Consider the following 21,739-nt stretch of genomic DNA (forward strand, 5'->3'; position numbering starts at 1 on the left):
CTGTATTGGCCTGATCCAGTTGTATTAAATCAAAACTGAACAAACCAGGCATGAAAATAATTAAGTAAAAGGGCGCTTGATCCATTTTTTTCTGTAGCCCAAGGCTGAGTTTACATCACCATTTGGCCCCTTTCACACCAGAGAGTTTTCCGCGCGGGTGCAATGCGTGACATGAACGCATAACACCTGCACTAAATCCTGACCCATTCATTTCAATGTGTCTGAGCACATGAGCTTTTTTTTCACGCATCAGTTCGGCGTTGCGTGAAAAACGCACCATGTTCTATATTCTATGTTTTTCACGCAGCCCTGGCACCATCGAAGTGAATGTGGCTTCAGTGAAAAACGCATTGCACCCGTAAACAGGTGTGGATGCAATTCGCTGACAAAACTGACTGAACTTGCTTACAAAATGGTGCAAGTTTCACTGAACGCATCCTGAAAGCATCTGGAGCCAATCACTCACGCTCATGTGAAAGAGGACTTTAGCTTTCCGTTCTGATCGTCAGAAGAACATAAAGAAAAAAGGTTTTGTTATTTTGAGCATCTGTTGTGATAAGTTTGCATCAGTTTGTGTCACTTCAGTCAGAAATTTGTTATTTTTGATGAGAGAAAAAGTACTACATGCAGAAATTTTTCTTACGCGCGTGCAAAACGCATTAAAACGCTTTGCACTCGCGGGGAAAAATCGTGCATTTTCCCACCACGCACCCGCATCTTTTCCCGCTCGTCACCTGCAACGCCCGTGTGAACCCAGCCTAACTGAGCATAACTGCTGCTTAAAATAACTGATCTATTTTCTTTTTTATTATCTGTTCTTCTGACGAATCAGAAGAACAAAAAGCTAAACGGTGACGTGAACTCAACCTTACTTTTTTGGGGCATCAAATCAGCTTATATGTAACTATGAAATACTATAAATTAATGTCTCTGTCTCTTTCAAGGGAAGAAGTTGAGAGCGGCTTGGATTTCCTTGGTTTGCTTATACTAGAAAATCGTCTCAAACCAGAGACTAAGCCTGTCCTGGAGGAACTAAACACTGCCAACATCAGGACTGTTATGATTACAGGTGTGCATCAGAGAAATAGAAGGATTACTGCATAACTGCATAATTATTAGTGATGAGCGGGAGGTGCCATATTCGATTTCGCGATATTTCGCGAATATTCGCATGAATATTCGTGTTATATTCGTCGAAATCGTATATTCGCAATTATTCCAATTATCGCGAAATTATTTTTTCGCATATTGCGAAAATTTATATTGATAGTATAAGGCAACGTTCCTATGCTAATGACTTGACTATGGCTAGGCTAATATGTGTATTTTACGAAATTTCGTAATATTGCTCTAACTTCGTCTCTTAGAATATTACGAATATTCTAAAAGACGAAGTTAGAGCAATATTAGGAACATTTGCAAAAGTCGAAATTGCGATGCGAGTAATATAACACGAAATAGTCGCATGAAGATTTAAACTTAGCACTGCTATATTCCATATTCTAGCCTAATATGGAATATAGCTGTGCTAAGTTAGCACTGCTATATTCCATATTAGGCTAGAATATGGAATATAGCTGTGCTAAGTTGAAATCTTCATGCGACTATTTCGTGTTATATTACTCGCATCGCAATTTCGACTTTTGCAAATGTTCTTAATATTGCTCTAACTTCGTCTTTTAGAATATTCGTAATATTCTAAAAGACGAAGTTAGAGCAATATTACGAAATTTCGTAAAATACACATAGATTGTATTTAAGCTAATATACTGCTATAGTAATAATTTTTAATAGTGTACATATTTTACAAAACTTAAGTTCAGAAGAGGCAAAAAAAAATTACAGGAAAAAAAAGGGATTATAGCACTATATTAGCTAAATTACAATCTATATGTGTATTTTACGAAATTTCGTAATATTGCTCTAACTTCGTCTTTTAGAATATTCGTAATATTCTAAGAGACGAAGTTAGAGCAATATTACGAAATTTCTAAAAGACGAAGTTAGAGCAATATTAAGAACATTTGAAAAAGTCGAAATTGCGATGCGACTTATATAACACAAAATATTCGCATGAAGATTTCAACTTAGCACTGCTATACTCCATATTCTAGCCTAATATGGAATATAGCAGTGCTAACTTAGCACAGCTATATTCCATATTAGGCTAGAATATGGAGTATAGCAGTGCTAAGTTGAAATCTTCATGCGAATATTTCGTGTTATATTACTCGCATCGCAATTTCGACTTTTTCAAATGTTCTTAATATTGCTCTAACTTCGTCTTTTAGAAATTTCGTAATATTGCTCTAACTTCGTCTCTTAGAATATTACGAATATTCTAAAAGACGAAGTTAGAGCAATATTACGAAATTTCGTAAAATACACATATAGATTAGATTGTAATTTAGCTAATATGGAATATAGCAGTAAGTTGAAAACGCCACTGACTGGAGCAGCCAGGAAGCCAGGAATCCAAAGGACAGGTAAGAACAACTTTAGGGAAGTGGGAAAGAAAAAAATATAATAAAAAAAAAAAAAAGAAAAAAAACGAATATTCGATTTCGCGAATATATAGAACGATATTCTAAATATTCACGAAATCGCGAATATGCGATATTCGCGCGAAATATTCGCATTGCGAATATTCGCGCCCAACACTAATAATTATAAGTGAAACCTAAATACAAGTATGGAAGAACACAGAACATGGAATTCAGGGAAAATTTGACTTGCCTCAAAGCCAAATTTCCTCATGCTTTGTGGTAACGCATTAATTCTCCCTGAATGTCAGCAAAAAATAAATAAAAAATCATGCTCACCTCATCCATTTGAGCTCAAAGAGGCCGCCGCGGCCATCTTGATTGACAATGTGACTCAAAATCCCAGGCACGGTGACGTATAACGTCACTACACCAGCTACGAACCATGCAAGATTTTGCACGCGATCTTCAATCAAGGTGAGCAATTTTGTAAACTTCGCTCATCTCTAACTACTTTATTCCAAAAACAGCCCTACACCTGTCTATGAGTTGTGCCCGGTATTGCAGCTCAGCTCTATTGAAGTGAATGGAGCTGATTCATTTACTACACACAGCCTGTGGACAAGTGTGGGGTTGTCTTTTGGAAGAAAGCAGTCTTCTTTTTCAAGTCCAAGACAACCCACAAGATTATGCTGTCTTTTGATTACCGGAATTTCCCATTCACAGTACAAATCCAGTTAGCAGGAATGTTTAACCAGGCCCTCTGGTCACAATTTATACAAGCATTCAGTGGATGCACTAACTGAGTCTTCATGTACCAGTCAAAGTCACGTTAAAGAAAAATTCACTCTTTTAACATGATGGTGTTTTGAGGTCCTACATTCTGTGCTAAAAAGTCTGTTAATAAAACCTTATAGTGGTCAGAGACAGATTATTTTGTTATAGAGTTAAAGGGAACCTGTCACCACAAAATGGATTGCAATCTGCAAGTAGCATGTTATAGAGCAGGAGAAGCTGAGCAGATTGATATGTAGTTTTGTGGGTAAAGGTTCAGTAAAACTTGTAGGGAGTCACTTACTTACAGAAATACTGCAAAATTAGGTGTATTTTTGTCGCAGATTCTTTGCGCCGCAATCTGCGACTTTTCCCTGCTTACGCCAAGTCTGCAAAAGTGTGTGTGACATGGGGCGGAGAAAGGGGCAGGCCGTTAGGCCCATCTCATTCATCATTTTTTACCCCTGTTTTAGGCGTAGAAAATAGTCTAAATCTATGCCAGAAGCTGGCGTAGATTTAGAAGCGCTGGTGGATCCGCTGAAGTTATGTAGAGTAAGGCGCCTCTACATAACTTCAGCAGATCCACCGCCAGCGCAGGGCCATATTAAGACTGGCGTCTAAATCCCCAGTCTTAAGAAATTAACCCTGTAGTTTTTACATTTACATATATCTGTGTTCATTCTGATTTCACTTGTACATGTGGGATGTATTATCAGTGATTGAGAACACCTCCCATGTGTACAAGGAAATCAGAAATAAGAGTTCAAATTAATAAATTACAAGTTTTGCTGAATATGTTCCCACAAAACTATACATAAATCTTCAGCTACTCCTGTGCTATAACATGCTGCCTGATGACTGCATTGCATTCATGATGAAAGCTCATCTTTAAAAGGTAAAATTCTGGCAGCTTGCAGCCAACACTAGGGAGACATTTTTGCTTACAGTTTTAGTATTGAATTGTATGACCTGTATACAGTATGCTCCCTCTAGTGGTGACCGCAGGCTCCAAGAAATACAACTATAGCAGTAACAAAAGACATGTGTTATACACCTTTTTCACCCAAGGGACTTAACATGCAATTTGGAAATTCTTGTTATTTTGTGTTGTGTTGTAAAGCAATGGAGTCAGTGGTTGCCATCTAGGGTGCTCATTCTTCAGCACTCATTATGGTAAATTTTTATAGGACGTCCAAGTCTATATTAAATTCACCTTTATGTGTATTTATGTATCAGGAGATTGAGAGTTATATGAAGCTGGGATACTGGCTCTACCCATGGAGATCAGATTTGTATGGTGACTTGGAGACATTATTCAAAGGGAAAATAATATGAAATGAGTTATCTCTAAGGGCTCGTTCACACGAACATGTGAAGCCCGTTGCAGTATTGCGGACCGCATTTGCGGATCCGTAATACATGGGCACCATTCTGTGGCCATTCCGCATCACAGATGCTGACCCATTCATTTTAATAGGACTGCAAATCCGGAGATGCGGAACGGTGTAGAACTGAACAACGGAACACTACGGAAGCACTACGGAGTGCTTTCTGGGGTTCCGTTCCGTGCTTCCGCACCGCAAAAAGATATAATTTGCTCCATATTTTTGCAGAACGGAAGGATCGCAGACCCATTCAAGTGAATGGGTCTGCGATCCCCATGCGCCTGTCCCACGGACTGGACCCATGCATTGCGGATCGGAATTTGCAGTCCTCAGCACGGGCAAGGGCTTCACACGATCGTGTGAACGAGCCCCAAGAGAAATAGAATTTTCTCACTAGTGCCACCTTTTGGAAAAGGGCTCCCTATGAGTCAAAGTCTGACTTTAAATAGTCAGACTTTGACTCATAGGCAGCCATTTCCAAAAGGTGGCACTAGTGAGATGGTTGTCTTTCCCCGGGGAATAATTCTTTGTAAATTAAAAAGACAAAATTGTATCTAAAGGTCTGAAATAATTTTTAGCATGACACCTGTAAGGGTGTGTGTATATGTATTTAGTAATATATAATGTCCTTAAATGCTGAATATTTTTATATAGGTGATAACATACAAACAGCAACTACAGTTGCAAAGAACTGTGGAATGATTCCTGAGAGCAGCAAAGTGATTTTGGTGGAAGCTGAAGGTCCTAAGGATAGTTCCCCAGCTTCTGTCACTTACAATCTTATAGAGTATTCACAAAGTGGAAGGAATGATAAATCATTACAGGTAGTGTCAGTCTATCTATCTATCTATCTATCTATCTATCTATCTATCTATCTATCTATCTATCTATCTATCTATCTATCTATCGATCTATCTAACTATCTAATATCAATGTACCTAATGTGCACTGCTCAAAAAAATAAAGGGAACACTTAAACAACACAATGTAACGCCAAGTCAATCACACTTCTGTGAAATCAAACTGTCCACTTAGGAAGCAACACTGAGTGACAATCAATTTCACATGCTGTTGTGCAAATGGGATAGACAACAGGTGGAAATTATAGGCAATTAGTAAGACACCCCCAATAAAGGAGTGGTTCTGTGGTGACCATAGACCATTTATCTGTTCTCATCCTATTTTGCTGTTGTTTTGGTCACTTTTGCATTTTGTCATTGCTCTCACCCCACAAGGTAGCATGAGGCGGTATCTACAACCCACAGAAGTTGCCCAGGTAGTGCAGATCATCCAGGATGGCACATCAATGCGAGCTGTGGCAAGAAGGTTAGCTGTGTCTGTCAGTACAGTGTCCAGAGCATGGAGCAGATACCAGGAGACAGGCCAGGGCACCAGGAGACGTGGAGGGGGCTGTAGGAGGGCAACAACCCAGCAGCAGGACGCTACCTCCTCCTTTGTGAGGAACAGTGCCAGAGCCCTTCAAAATGACCTCCAGCAGGCCACTAATATACATGTGTCTGCTCAAACTGTCAGAAACAGACCCCATGAGGGTGATATGAGGGCCCAACGTCCATGCAGGTTGATTGGCATTTGCCAGAGAACACCAAGAATGGCAGATTCAACATTGGTGCCCTGTGCTCTTCGCGGATGAAAGCAGGTTCACACTGAGCACATGTGACAGATGTGACAGAGTCTGGAGACGCCGTGGAGAATGTTCTGCTGCCTGCAACATCGTCCAGCATGACCAGTTTGGCAGTGGGTCATTAATGGTGTGGGGAGTGTCATATATCTTCTATATAAAAAGAATCTTCATATAAAATAGAGGATAAAAAATTATCCTTCAGGCGGACATAATCGCCTCTAAGTTCTTTTTATCAAGTATCTTAGTTTGATTTGTGCAAGCAGTGAAACAAAGGGACAATTGTATATGCAAAAATATATAATCGTTTATTATAAAAACAAAGACTATAAAATCAATCTAATTGCAAAACAAATTATGAAGTTACAAAATAATACCCAAAATGTACCACACGGTGGTGCTAACACACCCCTATCTCACCAGCACAGTATGATTTAGTGTCATACTTTTAACAAACAGACTTATAACTATAGCTATAACAATAAAACACGGATTATACAGGAAAATAACTGTTATCCCTTGACTCTGTTTTCCTATGACCAATGAAAAATATTTGATATTAATATGATAAAATATTCAGCTCGGCAATCAGACTATGGAAAATAACTTTCCAAGGGTTTAGTCCTCTTTTCAAATAATGTCAGATCTTCCATTAACAATATGCATCTTTGCTAAGAGAATAATCAGCATTATGGAGGCACACTATATGTTCCCAGAGTATGGGGACTTTTGGCTATATACCGAGAGAAATATCTTATTAATATCACAAGTAGTAAACAAAATATACGTTACCGGGTCCAAGGTAAACAGAGTTCAGATGGGACCAGTTCTCAAGAATTCTCCTAGTAATCCCAAAAAATTAATCCAAGTTTCTTCTGGTAAAGTTTTCTTTTGATTGAATGAATGGATGGATCAATGGATCTCTGGCTCTATGGATCTCCCTAATGCTCTGTACACGAGTAATTATCCCCCCCTTATCTAAGAATCCATCCCCTTTAGATTAGGGATTTCCAATCAGGTAAGGTGGGTGTATTCGCATGCTAATAACGTCATGATGTCATATCAACTCCTAATATGGCATAAAACAAATGATAAAATAATATAATATTGTCCATCTGCCTCCAGATGGCACTGTGGTACTGCAGATGAACATCAAAACTTTTAAGCATTTAAAACTAAATATCTAATAATACGTTCACATGACCTCCTTAACCTTTTTAATACACATCATTGAGGTAGGTCTTTTCCTGACACATTTAATTACCTATATCCTGGACTTGTTGGAGTTGGCTGTCTTCTCCTATCTTTTTGAAATATTGATAAAATTTTATATAATGGCTTTGATGCTTGGCATCGGAACTTGTACATTTCACTTATCTACATCCATGAATAACTATTTTTGTTTTGAAATAACATTTACTCTTCTCAGAAATCCAATTAACATAAACTTACTTTAATGTTTCTGTACCTTCTACAATACATTCTAAATGATAAATACATGGTATAACATATATATAAATCGATACATTGTTACACATAGATAACACATTATATGAATTATTGGTTAAAATATATTGTAAACTAAATATACCATACAGAGATAAATATAATATATCATGAATATATAAATTGAACATCATATAGCAGGTGTGCCTCAAGGATATGAATTCTTATCACGTCATGACTTATCCATGAACCAACATTGTTCCCTTCAGACAGACATGTTTGAGGAGGCTGGTATACTCCCTATATCCTTAGCAATAACTTTTAAATACAATGTCCGTTTATGTTCACAATTATTTTTATATAAACTGAACTTGCCATGAACTCATCTTGGCTTCCTCAGCCACATAATAGAACTTTGGTTCAGACTGATTTTATTCTTAAAGGCAATGAGATGAGCATTCATTTTGGTTATAATGTCATTAGATAATATTGTATACGTATGAAAATGCACAACAGGAGACACTTCTTTGGAGGGCTGCACAGCCCTCCATGTGTAAGCCAGACGTACCCTGACTGCCATTTGGTACCGGGGTGAGATCTTCGGAGCCATTGTGAGACCATATGCAGGTGCAGTGGGCCCTGGGTTCCTTCTGATGCATGATAATGCTAGGCCTCATGTGGCTGAAGTGTGTCATGAGTTCCTGCATGATGAAGGCATTAATGCTATGGACTGGCCTGCCCCTTTCCCAGATTTGAATCCAATCGAGCACATCTGGGACATCATGTCTCGTTCCATCCACGTTGCACCACAGACTGTCCATGAGCTGACTGATCCTGCTTTAATACAGGTCTGGGGGTAGATCCCTCAGGAGAACATCCGCTGTCTCATCGGGAGCAAGCCCAGGTGTTGTAGCGGGGTCATAAAAGCATGTGGAGGCCACACACACTACTGAGCCTTATTTCCTTGTCTTGAAGCATTTCCACTTGGATCAGCCTGAAATTTGATGTTCCACTTTGATTTTGAGTATCATTCCAAATCCAGACCTCCATGGGATATTAACCCCTTAAGGACCCTGGGATTTTCCATTTTTGCATTTTTGTTTTTCACGCCTTCCCATAGTCCTAACTTTTTTATTTTTCCATCCACATAGCCTCATGACGGCTTATTTTTTGCGGGACAAGTTGTACTTTCTAATGGCACCATTTATGGTTGCATACCATGTAGTAGGGAGCGGGAAAAAAATTCTAAATGGGGTAGGATTGGGAAAAAATGCAATTCTGATAAAGTTTTTTATATTTCTTTTACACTGTACACTATGCAGTAAAATTGACCTGTTATCTTCGTTCTCCAGGTCAGTACGGTTCCACCGATACCACACTTGTATAATTTTTTTTCCATAACCATATTCTGACCCCTATAACTTTTTTGTAGCTATGTGTATGGGGCTGTGTATGTGTCATTTTTTGCGGGATGATCTGTTCTTTTCAGTGATACCAATTTGAAGTGTGTGTGACTTTTTGATCACTTTTTATAAAAATAATATTGGGTATTTGAAGTGACAAAAAATTGCAAAATGGCTGTTTTTATTTTTCCCCCGCTACGGCATTTGCCGTATGCCATTAATATTGTTATATTTTAATAGTATGAGAATTTTTGCACGCGGCGATGCCCATGATGTTTATTTTTTTTATTGGTTAAGTATTTTTATTTTAAGGAAAGGTGGGTGATTTGAACTTTTTTTTTTTTTTTATATTTGTAAAAACTTTTTTTACTTTTTTTTTAAACTTTTTTTTAAGTCACCTTGGGTGACAATAACTGGCAATCATTCGATTGCCCATAGTATTCACTGATGGCTAAATAGCCATCACTGAAGACTTCATTTGCACTATATAAATACAAGGCTGTCACCTTGTGGCCTGTATTGATATATGCATCTAATTTACTCTGAAGCCGGCTTGAGGCTTCGGTCAATTAGATCGAGGTAACAGGTCCCCAGATCTCAGCTGGGGAACGCTGTTACCGGACCGGAAGCACGCGTCTTCCGGTTCCGGTCTATGCAGATGCCATGGTCACATTTGACCAGGGCATCTGAAAGGTAAGATGTATGCGATCAGCCTTATGGCTGATCGCATACATGTGCCACGGGTCTCTGCTATTTAGGATAGCAGAGACCCCACGGCTAAGGTGCCCGCTGTACACACGAGCGGGCGTCATGTTTAGTGATCGGATCGATGACGTACAGCTACGTCATGGGTCCTTAAAGGGTTAATTTTGATTTATATCGATCATTTTTATGTTTTATTATTCTCAATGCATTCCACTATGTAATGAATAAAGATTTGCAACTGGAATATTTCATTCATTGAGATCTAGGATGTAGTATTTTAGTGTTCCCTTTATTATAGAGATCGCCTTGGCGTGCGGCAGACGGGCTCAAATGATTTTGTACAAAATGTATTTGCTAAGCATCTAACATCTCTGAGTTATTAGCATAGCATTTACAATGTTATATACTTTTGTACTCTACTTTTGGTTTGTAGAGTTCTGTTGCATTATGTGTTTGTCAGATGTATATTTGCAGCCACACTAGCGACGTGCACCTGCGCATTGGGATGTGCTGACCCCTCCCCCCCTTTTTGTGTTTGCCCTTTATTTTTTTTGAGCAGTGTATATGAATATCTATCTATCTATCTATCTATCTATCTAAATGGTGTTAGCTGATATGTGTTAGCTTTGTAAAGTAATCTATTATCTTATCTAATTATAAATATTAAAACTTGTGTGTGTGTTACCAGGAAATATCTATCAATTTGGAAGATGGCAAAACACAAAGTAGTAATTATCATTTTTCACTGAGTGGGAAGACATATGAAAATTTGGAGAAACACTTTACTGATTTGTTACCAAAAGTAAGTGGCAAATGCAAAAACAGCATCCCTTTCAATGCACATACATTGTTTAGTACAGATCTTGTCTGCTTGACAATTACTGGAATATCATTGTTTTTAATTGCACAGACCCTGGTCCAGGAGGATTTACCTCCTCTATGTTTGAGGCCTACAGGTAAATTCAATGGCCTGGAATATGGTTATTTGTGCTGCATATCATCAAAGCTTCCTTTACTATACCATGAGATGTGTGTACACTGTAGATGTGTCATCACTTGCTATTGTTCTGATTTCATTTGTTGTACTTTCTAATGGCGCCATTTAATATTGCATAGTGAGAAGCCAGAAAAAAAGTCCAAATTAATTCTACCATAGGTTATCTGCTTTTTAGTGTTGGGCGAGCATGCTCGGCCGAACACCTTTTTACTCTAGTCTCCTCCCCGGACGTTTGCTGGCTGCTACGCAGCAAATAAACGTTCAGGGAAGTAGTGCCACTCACTGTAATGCCGTAGCCATGTTGGTTACTGGTATTACAGTGATTGGCTGGCCGGAACGCGTCATCGGGTGCTATATAGCACCCGGTGACACGTGGTTTGGCTCAGACTTAGTCACGACGAGCTGCAGCAGAAGGGACAGATAGTGTAGGGAGAGGAAATTTTTAATTTTTTTTATTTTTTAGGGAGTTTTGAGTGTTGAAAGGTGTTAGAGACCCAACAGTCTTTTTAAGGACTATTGTTTTATCTGGCTGCGAAATATATTAGCGCAACATGCGCTAAATTGCGTGCAATTGTTTGACTGCTGGTGACAGCAGCGACATTACCTGCACTACATCTCCTGTATAATGTTAGCCGCTGGTCGTAGCAGCGGCATTACCTGCGCTTCATCTTCTGTATAATGTTAGCCGCTGGTGACAGCAGCGACATTACCTGCGCTACATCTTCTGTATAACGTTAGCCGCTGGTGACAGCAGCAACATTACCTGCGCTACATCTTCTGTATAATGTTAGCCGCTGGTGACAGCAGCGACATTACCTGCGCTACATCTTCTGTATAACGTTAGCCGCTGGTGACAGCAGCAACATTACCTGCGCTACATCTTCTGTATAACGTTAGCCGCTGGTGACAGCAGCGACATTACCTGCGCTACATCTCCTGTATGACGTTAGCCGCTGGTGACAGCAGCGACATTACCTGCGCTACATCTCCTGTATAACTTTTGCGCATCATAAATATCAGTGACATTCAGTTAAATTTTTTCGCCGCTGGTGACAGCGACATTACCTGTGCTACATCACATGTATAACATTTGCACATCCTAAATATCAGTGACATTCAGTTAAATTTTTTTGCGCATACACTTACAAAACCTGCGATACTGTACTTGTGACATACTTGCAAGCGTATATACCATTTAATATGCTCAAGGCGAGCAGTAAGGGACGGGGAAGAGGCCGTGCTGCTGATGGTGCATGCAGAGGCCGTGGCCCTGGGCGAGGTGAAACTGTGCCTGCTGCCAGAGCACAAGAAACACACTCAACCACGATACCTTGTCAACCACGATACCTTGCTTCATGTCCCAGTTTGCAGGGACACACCATTGCGACCAGGTGGTCGGTTAGATTGCAGCAGATAATGCTTCCAGTTGGTTAAGCACCACACTGTCTTCCACAAAGTCTAGTCTCAGTAGCCAAGAGTCTGGTCAACAAAATCCTCACCCTGATCCTTCTTCCTCCCACCATGGAGAGTCTTGGCAAACAAGTGATCCCACAATCGGATATTCCGAGGAGCTCTTTTCATTGCCATTCCTTGATTTTGCCCTCTCGCCAAGCCCGCTTGAAGAGGGACATGAGGAGATCTTGTGCACTGATTCCTAAAATCTTGAGCATCCACAGTCAGAAAAAGATGATGGTGGGGAACGGCAATTAGTGTTTCGCGAGGTGGATGATGATGATAAGACACAGTTGTCAATAAATCAACTGCAATTAGTGTCTCAAGAGGTTCATGATGAGGATGAGACACAGTTGTCAATAAGTGAGGTTCTTGTTAGGTCAACAAGTCAGGAGGATGACCAGAGTGAGGAAGTGGAAGAGGAGGTGGTGGATGATGAAATCACTGACCCAACCTGGGAAGGTGGCATGCCGAGCGAGAACAGCAGTACAGAGGGGGAGGGATCCGCAGCACCGCAACAGGCTGGAAGAGGCAGTGGGGTGGCAAAATGGAGAAGGCAGGCCACACCAAACAGGCCCACAACTGTTCCCCGGAGCACCCCCTTGTGGCAATCTTCATTTTTTTTAGGAAAGAGCGGACGATAAAAGAATTGTCTTCTGCAACCTGTGCCATACCAAAATTAGCAGGGGTGTGAACACTAGCAACCTCACCATCACCAGCATGATTCGCCACATGTCATCAAAGCACCCTAAAAGGTGGGCCGAACGCCTGGGTCCACAATCAGTGTCTGCGGGTCACACCACTGCCTCCTCTTCCCCTGTGTTATGTGCTGGCCAATCCCCTGTCCAAGACGCAGGCCCGGATGCCTCCCGCCCTGCACCTGGACCTTTGCAAGCACCATCAGCTAGCACATCCACTTCTGTGTCCCAGCGCAGCGTACAGATGTCCATACCCCAGGCCTTTGAACAAAAGCGCAAATACCCAGCCACCCACCCACAGGCCATAGCACTAAATGTGCACCTTTCCAAACTGCTGGCCCTGGAAATGTTGCCATTTAGGCTTGCGGACACTGAGGCTTTTCGCCGCCTAATGGTGGCGGCAGTCCCTTGTTACTCAGTCCCCAGCCGCAACTATTTTTCCCAGTGTGCCATCCCCACCTTATACCAGCATGTGTCCCTTAACATCACCCACGCCTTGACCAACACAGTTATTGCCCGTGCCCTGACCAACGCAGTTATTGGGAAGGTCCACTTAACGACTGAAAAATGGACAAATGCTTTTGGCCAGGGATGCTACATTTCCCTGACGGCACACTGGGTGTACGTTGTGGAGGCAGGGAGCGAGTCGTACCCTGGGATGGCACAGGTGCTACCGACACCAAGGATTGCGGGCCCTACTTCCATCAGGATTTCCACCACTACCTAAATTAGTAGCTGCAACCCCCCCCCTTCTCCTCCTCCACCTCCTCCTCCACTTCCACCTCTGAATTCTCATCTTGCAGCACCAGTCAGCCATCAGTCAGTAGCTGGAAGCAGTGTAGCACTGCAGTGGGGAAGCGGCAACAGGCAGTGCTGAAACTAATTTGCTTAGGGGACAAACAGCACACCGCCGCAGAGCTGTGGCAGGGTATGAGGGACCAGACTGCGCTGTAGCTTTCGCCACTCAACCTACAACCAGGCATGGTTGTGTCTGATAATGGCCGTAACTTGGTGGCGGCTTTGGAGCTCGGCAAGCTCACACACTTATCATGCCTAGCCCACAAGTTCAACTTAATGGTTCAGTGGTTTCTCAAAGCCTACCCCAATTTGCCTGAGCTACTGGTGAAGGTGCGGCGTGTGTGTGCCCATTTCTGAAAGTCATCTACAGCTGCCGCCCGTCTGGCAACGCTGCAGCAGCGCTTGCAATTTCCAGCTCACTGACTTTTGTGCGACGTGAGCACACGCTGGAACTCCACATTCTACATGTTGGCCAGGCTTTGTGAGCAGCAGAGGGCAGTAGTTGATTACCAGCTGCAACATGGTTGTCGCCTTTCCACTCTTCACAAGCAATGAGTGGGCATGGATGTCTGACCTCTGTGAGGTTTTACGCAACTTTGAGGAATCAACACAGATGGTGAGCGGCGATGCCGCTAATATCAGTGTAACCATCCCACTTCTGTGTCTACAGAAACACTTGCTGCTTACAATGAAGGCGGACGCTTTGCATGTGGAAGAGGTAGAAATGGGGGAAGACAGTACACAGGGTGATAACCAGACCACCCTCAATTCGTGTTCTCAGCGCGAATTGGATGATGATGATGATGAGGAGGAGTGTCACGGCTGTATGTGAGCAACAAGAGTATACACAGAAAATGGAGCTACTGACCGGACCCAAACTAGGGAGGATAAAGGGTGACCCCTGTCAGACCCTCAAAGCTCTCCCTATGCTGCTAAGCCCATGCCCGGATCCAAAAGGTGGAACGAGGCATGCCCGCGTACCTAAGACTGATGACCACTGTAACCCCTACAATAGTGGAAGGGGCACGGCCACCGGTGCCCTGCTCAGTATATGGAGGGAACCGTGGCCACCTCAGATCCAGTCAGAAAATAACCAGGTACACAACAATGTCTGCACACTTAGCTGAAGGTGCTGCAGCCGCAGAGAAGACGGATCCAAGGACAGCTGGCAATATCCGGAGTGCTTGCTGCAGCAGAACACAGGTCCAGTGAACTGATAGCTACAAGTGAAGATACTCAAGCAAGAGCTACAACTGAAATGAGAAATATAATCCACGCCCTACAATAGGAGGAGGGGTGATTTATAGGCAGGGAAATCAACCACAGGAGGAACAGCTGTGAGGAAGGAAACAAAGTAAAGACTTCATCACAGGGGCGGAGAAACAGAGCAGTGAGAACTCCTCCAAACTCTAGTAGTGACATCATCACAGGGGTGGAGAAACAGAGCTGTGAGAATGTCCCAAAGCTCTGGTAGTGACAGTACCCCCCCCCCCTCTACGGGTGGACTCCGGACACCCAGGACCCACCTTCTCAGGATGAGCCCTATGAAATGCCCTGATGAGGCGAGTGGCTTTAATGTCCGACACCGGAACCCACATACTCTCCTCAGGACCATAACCCTTCCAATGAAAGAGGTACTGAAGAGAACCGCGGACAATGCGAGAGTCCACAATTCTGGAAACCTCAAACTCCAGATTGCCATCAACCAAAATCGGAGGAGGAGGCAAAGAGGAGGGCACCGTGGGCTGGACATATGGTTTTAAGAGAGATCTGTGAAATACATTATGTATCTTCCAAACCCGTGGAAGATCAAGACGGAAGGCAACAGGATTGATGACTGACAAGATTTTATAAGGCCCAATAAACTTGGGACCCAATTTCCAGGAGGGAACCTTCAGTTTAATATTTCTTGTAGACAACCACACCAGATCACCCACATTCAGGTCCGGACCAGGCACACGTCTCTTATCAGCCACACGCTTATACTTCTCACTCATCTTTCTAAGATTACTCTGAATCTTTTGCCAAATGGTAGACAAAGACGAGGAAAATCTCTCCTCCTCAGGTAAACCAGAAAGAGCCCCTCCCGAGAATGTCCCAAACTGCGGATGGAACCCATATGCACCAAAGAATGGTGACATATCAGAAGATTCCTGACGACGGTTGTTCAGAGCAAACTCAGCAAGAGGGAGAAATGAACACCAATCCTCCTGGTTCTCTGCCACAAAACAGCGCAAATATGTCTCCAGATTCTGATTGAGGCGCTCAGTCTGACCATTCGACTGCGGGTGAAAAGCAGAAGAGAAGGACAGCCGAACCCCCAGGCGAGAACAGAAAGCCTTCCAGAACCTGGACACAAACTGCGTGCCTCTATCGGAAACAATATCAGAGGGAATGCCGTGCAATTTAACAACATGGTCGACAAAAGCTTGCGCCAACGTTTTAGCATTGGGTAAACCAGGGAAAGGTACGAAATGAGCCATCTTGCTAAAACGGTCCACCACCACCAGGATCACCGACTTCCCCGAGGAACGAGGAAGATCCGTGATAAAGTCCATGGACAGGTGTGTCCAAGGACGGGAAGGTATGGGTAACGGGAGAAGGGAACCTGAAGGCCGTGAACGAGGGACCTTAGCGCGAGCGCACGTCTCACAAGCAGCCACAAAACCCTCAACCGACTTACGAAGAGCGGGTCACCAAAATCTCCGAGCAATGAGATCTACCGTGGCTCTACTCCCGGGGTGACCAGCAAGAACCGTATCATGATGCTCCTTGAAGAGTTTGTGACGTAGCTCAGGAGGCACGAACAACTTCCCAGAAGGACAACGGGCAGGTGCCTTAGTCTGGGCAGCCTGGACCTCGGCCTCCAAATCGGAATATAGAGCAGAAACAACTACCCCCTCCGCCAAAATGGGACCCGGGTCCTCGGAGTTTCCTCCTCTCGGAAAACAGCGAGAGAGAGCATCAGCCTTCACATTTTTGATCCCAGGTCGGAATGTAACGACAAAATTGAATCTGGAGAAGAACAGAGACCATCTGGCCTGTCTCGGATTCATACGCCTGGCCGACTCCAAGTATGCCAGATTCTTATGGTCGGTAAAAACGGTGATAGGGTGCCTGGCCCCCTCCAACCAATGGCGCCATTCCTCGAAAGCCAACTTGATGGCCAACAACTCCCTATCTCCCACATCATAGTTTCTCTCTGCCGGGGAGAGTTTTTTAGAGAAAAAGGCACAGGGTCGCCATTTGGCAGGAGAAGGGCCCTGGGACAAAACCGCACCCACACCCACCTCGGAAGCATCCACCTCAACAATAAAAGGTAAGGAAACATCGGGATGCACCAAGACGGGAGCAGACGCAAAACTCTCTTTAATCTTAGAAAAGGCTGCAAGCGCCTCCTCCGACCAAGAGGAAAAATCCGCCCCCTTTTTTGTCATGTCAGTAAGGGGTTTGACAACAGAGGAATAATTCAAAATGAACTTTCTGTAATAGTTCGCAAAACCCAGAAAGCACATCAATGCCTTCTGATTCTCAGGAAGCTCCCACTCAAGTACAGCACGGACCTTCTCCGGATCAATGCGAAAACCAGAAGCAGAGAGGAGAAAACCCAGAAATTGAATCTCCGATACCATAAAAAGACATTTTTCCAGCTTGGCGTACAATTTATTTTCCCGCAGAATCTGCAGAACCTGAAAAAGATGATCCTGATGGGTCTGAACATCAGGGGAAAAAATCAAAATATCATCAAGATACACCAATACAAATTTCCCCATTAAATGGTAGAAAATACTATTAACAAAATGCTGAAAGACAGCCGGAGCATTCATCAGGCCGAAAGGCATAACGAGATTCTCGAAATGCCCGTTAGGGGTATTAAAGGCCGTTTTCCATTCATCCCCCTCTCTGACCCTGACCAGGTTGTACGCGCCTCTCAAATCCAATTTGGAAAACACCTTGGCCCCAACAATTTGGTTGAAGAGGTCCGGGATCAGAGGAAGGGGATAGGGATCGCGAATCGTGATACGGTTCAGCTCCCTAAAATCTAGGCAAGGTCTCAGAGAGCCATCTTTTTTTTTAACAAAAAAAAAAACCCGCGGCCACAGGTGACTTTGAGGGACGAATATGCCCCTTATCGAGACTCTCGGAGATATAAGTTCGCATTGCGATTCTTTCCGGTTGTGAGAGATTGTAGAGGCGTGCTTTTGGCAGCTTGGCGCCGGGAATGAGGTTAATGGGACAGTCAAACTCCCGGTGAGGAGGTAGCTCCTGAACACCGCTCTCGGAAAACACGTCTGAGAAATCAGAGAGAAATGATGGCACAGTTTTAGTAGACACCTCTGCAAAAGTCGCTGTGAGACAATTCTCTCTACAAAAGTCACTCCACTCATTTATTTGCCTTCCTTGCCAATCAATAGTGGGGTTATGTCTAGTGAGCCAGGGTAACCCCAAAACTAGAGGAGAAGGCAATTCGTTAAGGACAAAACAAGATATATCCTCCACATGAGTGTCACCTACAGCTAGCCGGATATTGTGAACAATGCCCTTCAGAGATCTCTGTGAGAGTGGAGCAGAGTCAATAGCAAAAACAGGTATATCCTTTTCTAATGTGCAAACCTGAAAACCATGCATGGCTACAAATTGAGTGTCAATAAGATTGACGGCCGCTCCACTATCGACAAATATCTCACAAGAAATGACCTTGCTCTCTAGCGCTACCCTGGCAGACAGGAGAAAACGGGAACTGCAGGTCAGAGGAAAAGCATCAATTCCTACATCAACTTTGCCCAAAGTAGCAGATGAAGCAGAACTTGATGATTCACCTTTTGAGGTTTTTCTCTTATTATCGCTCTTAGTACAGTTCAAGAATCTCCTAGACGGACAAACATTTGCCAAATGACCTATGCCCCCACAACAAAAACACACCATACTCTGAGCACTAAATCCTCTTTTATCAGGGGCAAGTCGACCTAGCTACATGGGCTCCTCCTCAGAGGGGAGCGAGACAGGATGAGGCCCCTGCACACTGAATGAGTCCGCACCATTGCCCCTAGACTGACAATGGCTGGACAGAGAGGTCTTTTTTCTTTCTCTTAGACGCCTGTCAAGGCGTACCGCCAATGACATGGCAGACTCTAAGGACGTTGGTCTCTCATGGAAAGCAAACGCATCTTTCAATCTCTCTGAGAGACCATGACAGAACTGACTCCGGAGTGCAGCATCATTCCAACCTGAATCAGCTGCCCATCTCCGAAATTCAGAACAATAAAGCTCCGCAGACAGTTTGTTCTAGCATAAAACACGTAAGTTAGATTCGGCCAGAGCAACACGATCCGGGTCATCATATATCTGCCCCAGGGCCACGAAAAATCTTTCCATGGATCGGAGGGAGGGATCCCCTGATGGCAGCGAAAAAGCCCAAGTCTGAGCATTACCCCTGAGCAGGGAGATGACAATCCTCACCCTCTGCTCCTCCTTACCAGAGGAGTGGGGACACAAGCAAAAATGGAGTTTGCATGCCTCTCTGAAGCGAATAAAATTCTCACTGCCCCCGGAGAACGTTTCCGGAAGTGAGACCTTTGGCTCGCAACAGACTCCATGAGCCGGAGCAGAGCCCAATGCTTGGAGCTGAGTCATAGATTGACGGAGATCCGCTACTTCCAAAGAAAGACTCTGCATGCGGTCAACCAGGCCAGAAAGCGGATCCATGTCAAAAAAGGACGGTTTTGGTGGATTATAATGTCACGGCTGTATGTGAGCAACAAAAGTATACACAGAAAATAGAGCTACTGACCGGACCCAAACTAGGGAGGATAAAGGGTGACCCCTGTCAGACCCTCAAAGCTCTCCCTATGCTGCTAAGCCCATGCCCGGATCCAAAAGGTGGAACGAGGCATGCCCGCGTACCTAAGACTGATGACCACTGTAACCCCTACAATAGTGGAAGGGGCACGGCCACCGGTGCCCTGCTCAGTATATGGAGGGAACCGTGGCCACCTCAGATCCAGTCAGAAAATAACCAGGTACACAACAACAACTGCACACTTAGCTGAAGGTGCTGCAGCCGCAGAGAAGACGGTTCCAAGGACAGCTGGCAATATCCGGAGTGCTTGCTGCAGCAGAACACAGGTCCAGTGAACTGATAGCTACAAGTGAAGATACTCAAGCAAGAGCTACAACTGAAATGAGAAATATAATCCACGCCCTACAATAGGAGGAGGGGTGATTTATAGGCAGGGAAATCAACCACAGGAGGAACAGCTGTGAGGAAGGAAACAAAGTAAAGACTTCATCACAGGGGCGGAGAAACAGAGCAGTGAGAACTCCTCCAAACTCTAGTAGTGACATCATCACAGGGGTGGAGAAACAGAGCTGTGAGAACGTCTAAAGATCTGGTAGTGACAAGGAGCTGGAGACATTTGCCTCGGCTACAGAGGGTAGTACCCATAGCAGTTTCATTACATCTGTTCAGCGTGGATTGGCCAAAGAGGAGAAAGAGGATGAGGAGATTGAGAGTCATCCTCCTGACGAGGACAGCGAAGTCTTGTCTTTTGGGACTCTGGCACACATGGCTGACTTTATGTTATGCTGCCCTCACGTTATATACATTTTGACCAACACCGATTACTGGTCGTTTACCCTTCTCGGCCCCGACTACAAAGAGAAATTCTCATCTCTCATTCCTGTGGTGGAGAGGACTAGCAAAATGGTCTAATACCAGAAGGTCCTTCTGGAAAGATTGCTCCAAAAATTTCCAGCTGACAACGCTGGTGGCAGAGTACGTAGTTCCTTGGTCAACCGAGGAGGGGAGGTGAGGGGATCACACAGCAGTTCCAACAGAGGCAGGGCAACACTCTCCAAGGCTTGGAACAGTTTCATGACACCCCGTCAGCACCCTTATCCTGATGCGCGGCCTAGTGTCACAAGGAGGTAAAAGTTGGAAGATGGTGGAGTACGTAGCAGACCGTGTCAGCGTCCTCAGTGATCCCTATGTGCCTTACAACTATTGGGTGTCCAAGCTGGACACGTGGCACGAACTGGCGCTCTACACCTTGGAAGTGATGGCCTGCCCTTCTGCCAGCATTTTGTCAGAGCGTGTATTTAGTACTGTTGGGGGCATGGGGTTATAATAACTGATAAGCGCATCCGACTGTCAACTGAAAATGCTGACAGGTTGACTCTTACAAAAATGAACAAGGCCTGGATTGCCCCTGACTTCTCTACTCCACCAGAGTAAAGCTGATGAACATAAAGCACTTTAAATGTGGCTTTTATGGTGTATTGAATACAATGTATTCCCATTAGTGATTGATAAAATCGGCCGGGACGGTTCGCGAACGCGTGTTCGCTATCAAATGTTTGTGAACCGCAGGTTCGCTGCCGGCCCCATTCACTTTAAGGGCAGGCGAACCTGAAAAACCTTCAGGTCATAATTGCAGACACCAAATACTTACTAGAAGTGCACAAATAGTCCCACAACATGGACAGTGACATACCAGAGTGGGATCATTGGCAAAAATTCCCACAAAAAATATGTATTTTAATAAGGGGCCATTTTTATGCATCTTAAAGGGAAACTCTCAAAAATGTGCCCTGCTGGAGCCTAGAAAATTTTTATTTATGCATTCACCTAAAAGAAAAGAACTTGTGATTATGTGGCTGGAGGTACACTGGCTTAAAATTTTACTGTAATGGCCCCAAAAATTAGGCATTCACTTGACAGAAAAGAACTTGTGATGTGGCTGGAGGAACAAACATTAAGTGGTCACTGGATAAAAATTTCACTGTAGGCCACTGGAGTGGAGGCCCCAAAAATTAGGCATTCACCTGAAATATAAGGCCTTTTAGGCCGCTGTATATACATAGGACAAGGACCATTCTTTGTTCTAGGTGGTGGGGGATATGTGTGGGCTGGCATGAGGAAAATCAATTACACGTGGTCGTCACAGGTGTTGAGTTCCT

The 21,739-nt window shown here is 43.7% G+C and overlaps 1 protein-coding gene across 1 annotated transcript in view; it reads left to right on the forward strand.

Annotated features, from left to right (window-relative positions):
• Positions 1-21,739, forward strand: part of LOC120997962 (probable cation-transporting ATPase 13A4) — a 189,958-nt gene that overhangs the window by 104,251 nt on the left and 63,968 nt on the right. Inside the window, exons 18-20 of the mRNA XM_040428344.1 lie at positions 945-1,069; positions 5,297-5,466; positions 10,524-10,637. Of these exons, the coding sequence (XP_040284278.1) occupies positions 945-1,069; positions 5,297-5,466; positions 10,524-10,637 (409 nt within the window). The remainder of the gene's footprint in view (positions 1-944; positions 1,070-5,296; positions 5,467-10,523; positions 10,638-21,739) is intronic.

Source organism: Bufo bufo, chromosome 4, assembly GCF_905171765.1.
Source record: "Bufo bufo chromosome 4, aBufBuf1.1, whole genome shotgun sequence".
Taxonomy (NCBI): Eukaryota; Metazoa; Chordata; class Amphibia; order Anura; family Bufonidae; genus Bufo; species Bufo bufo.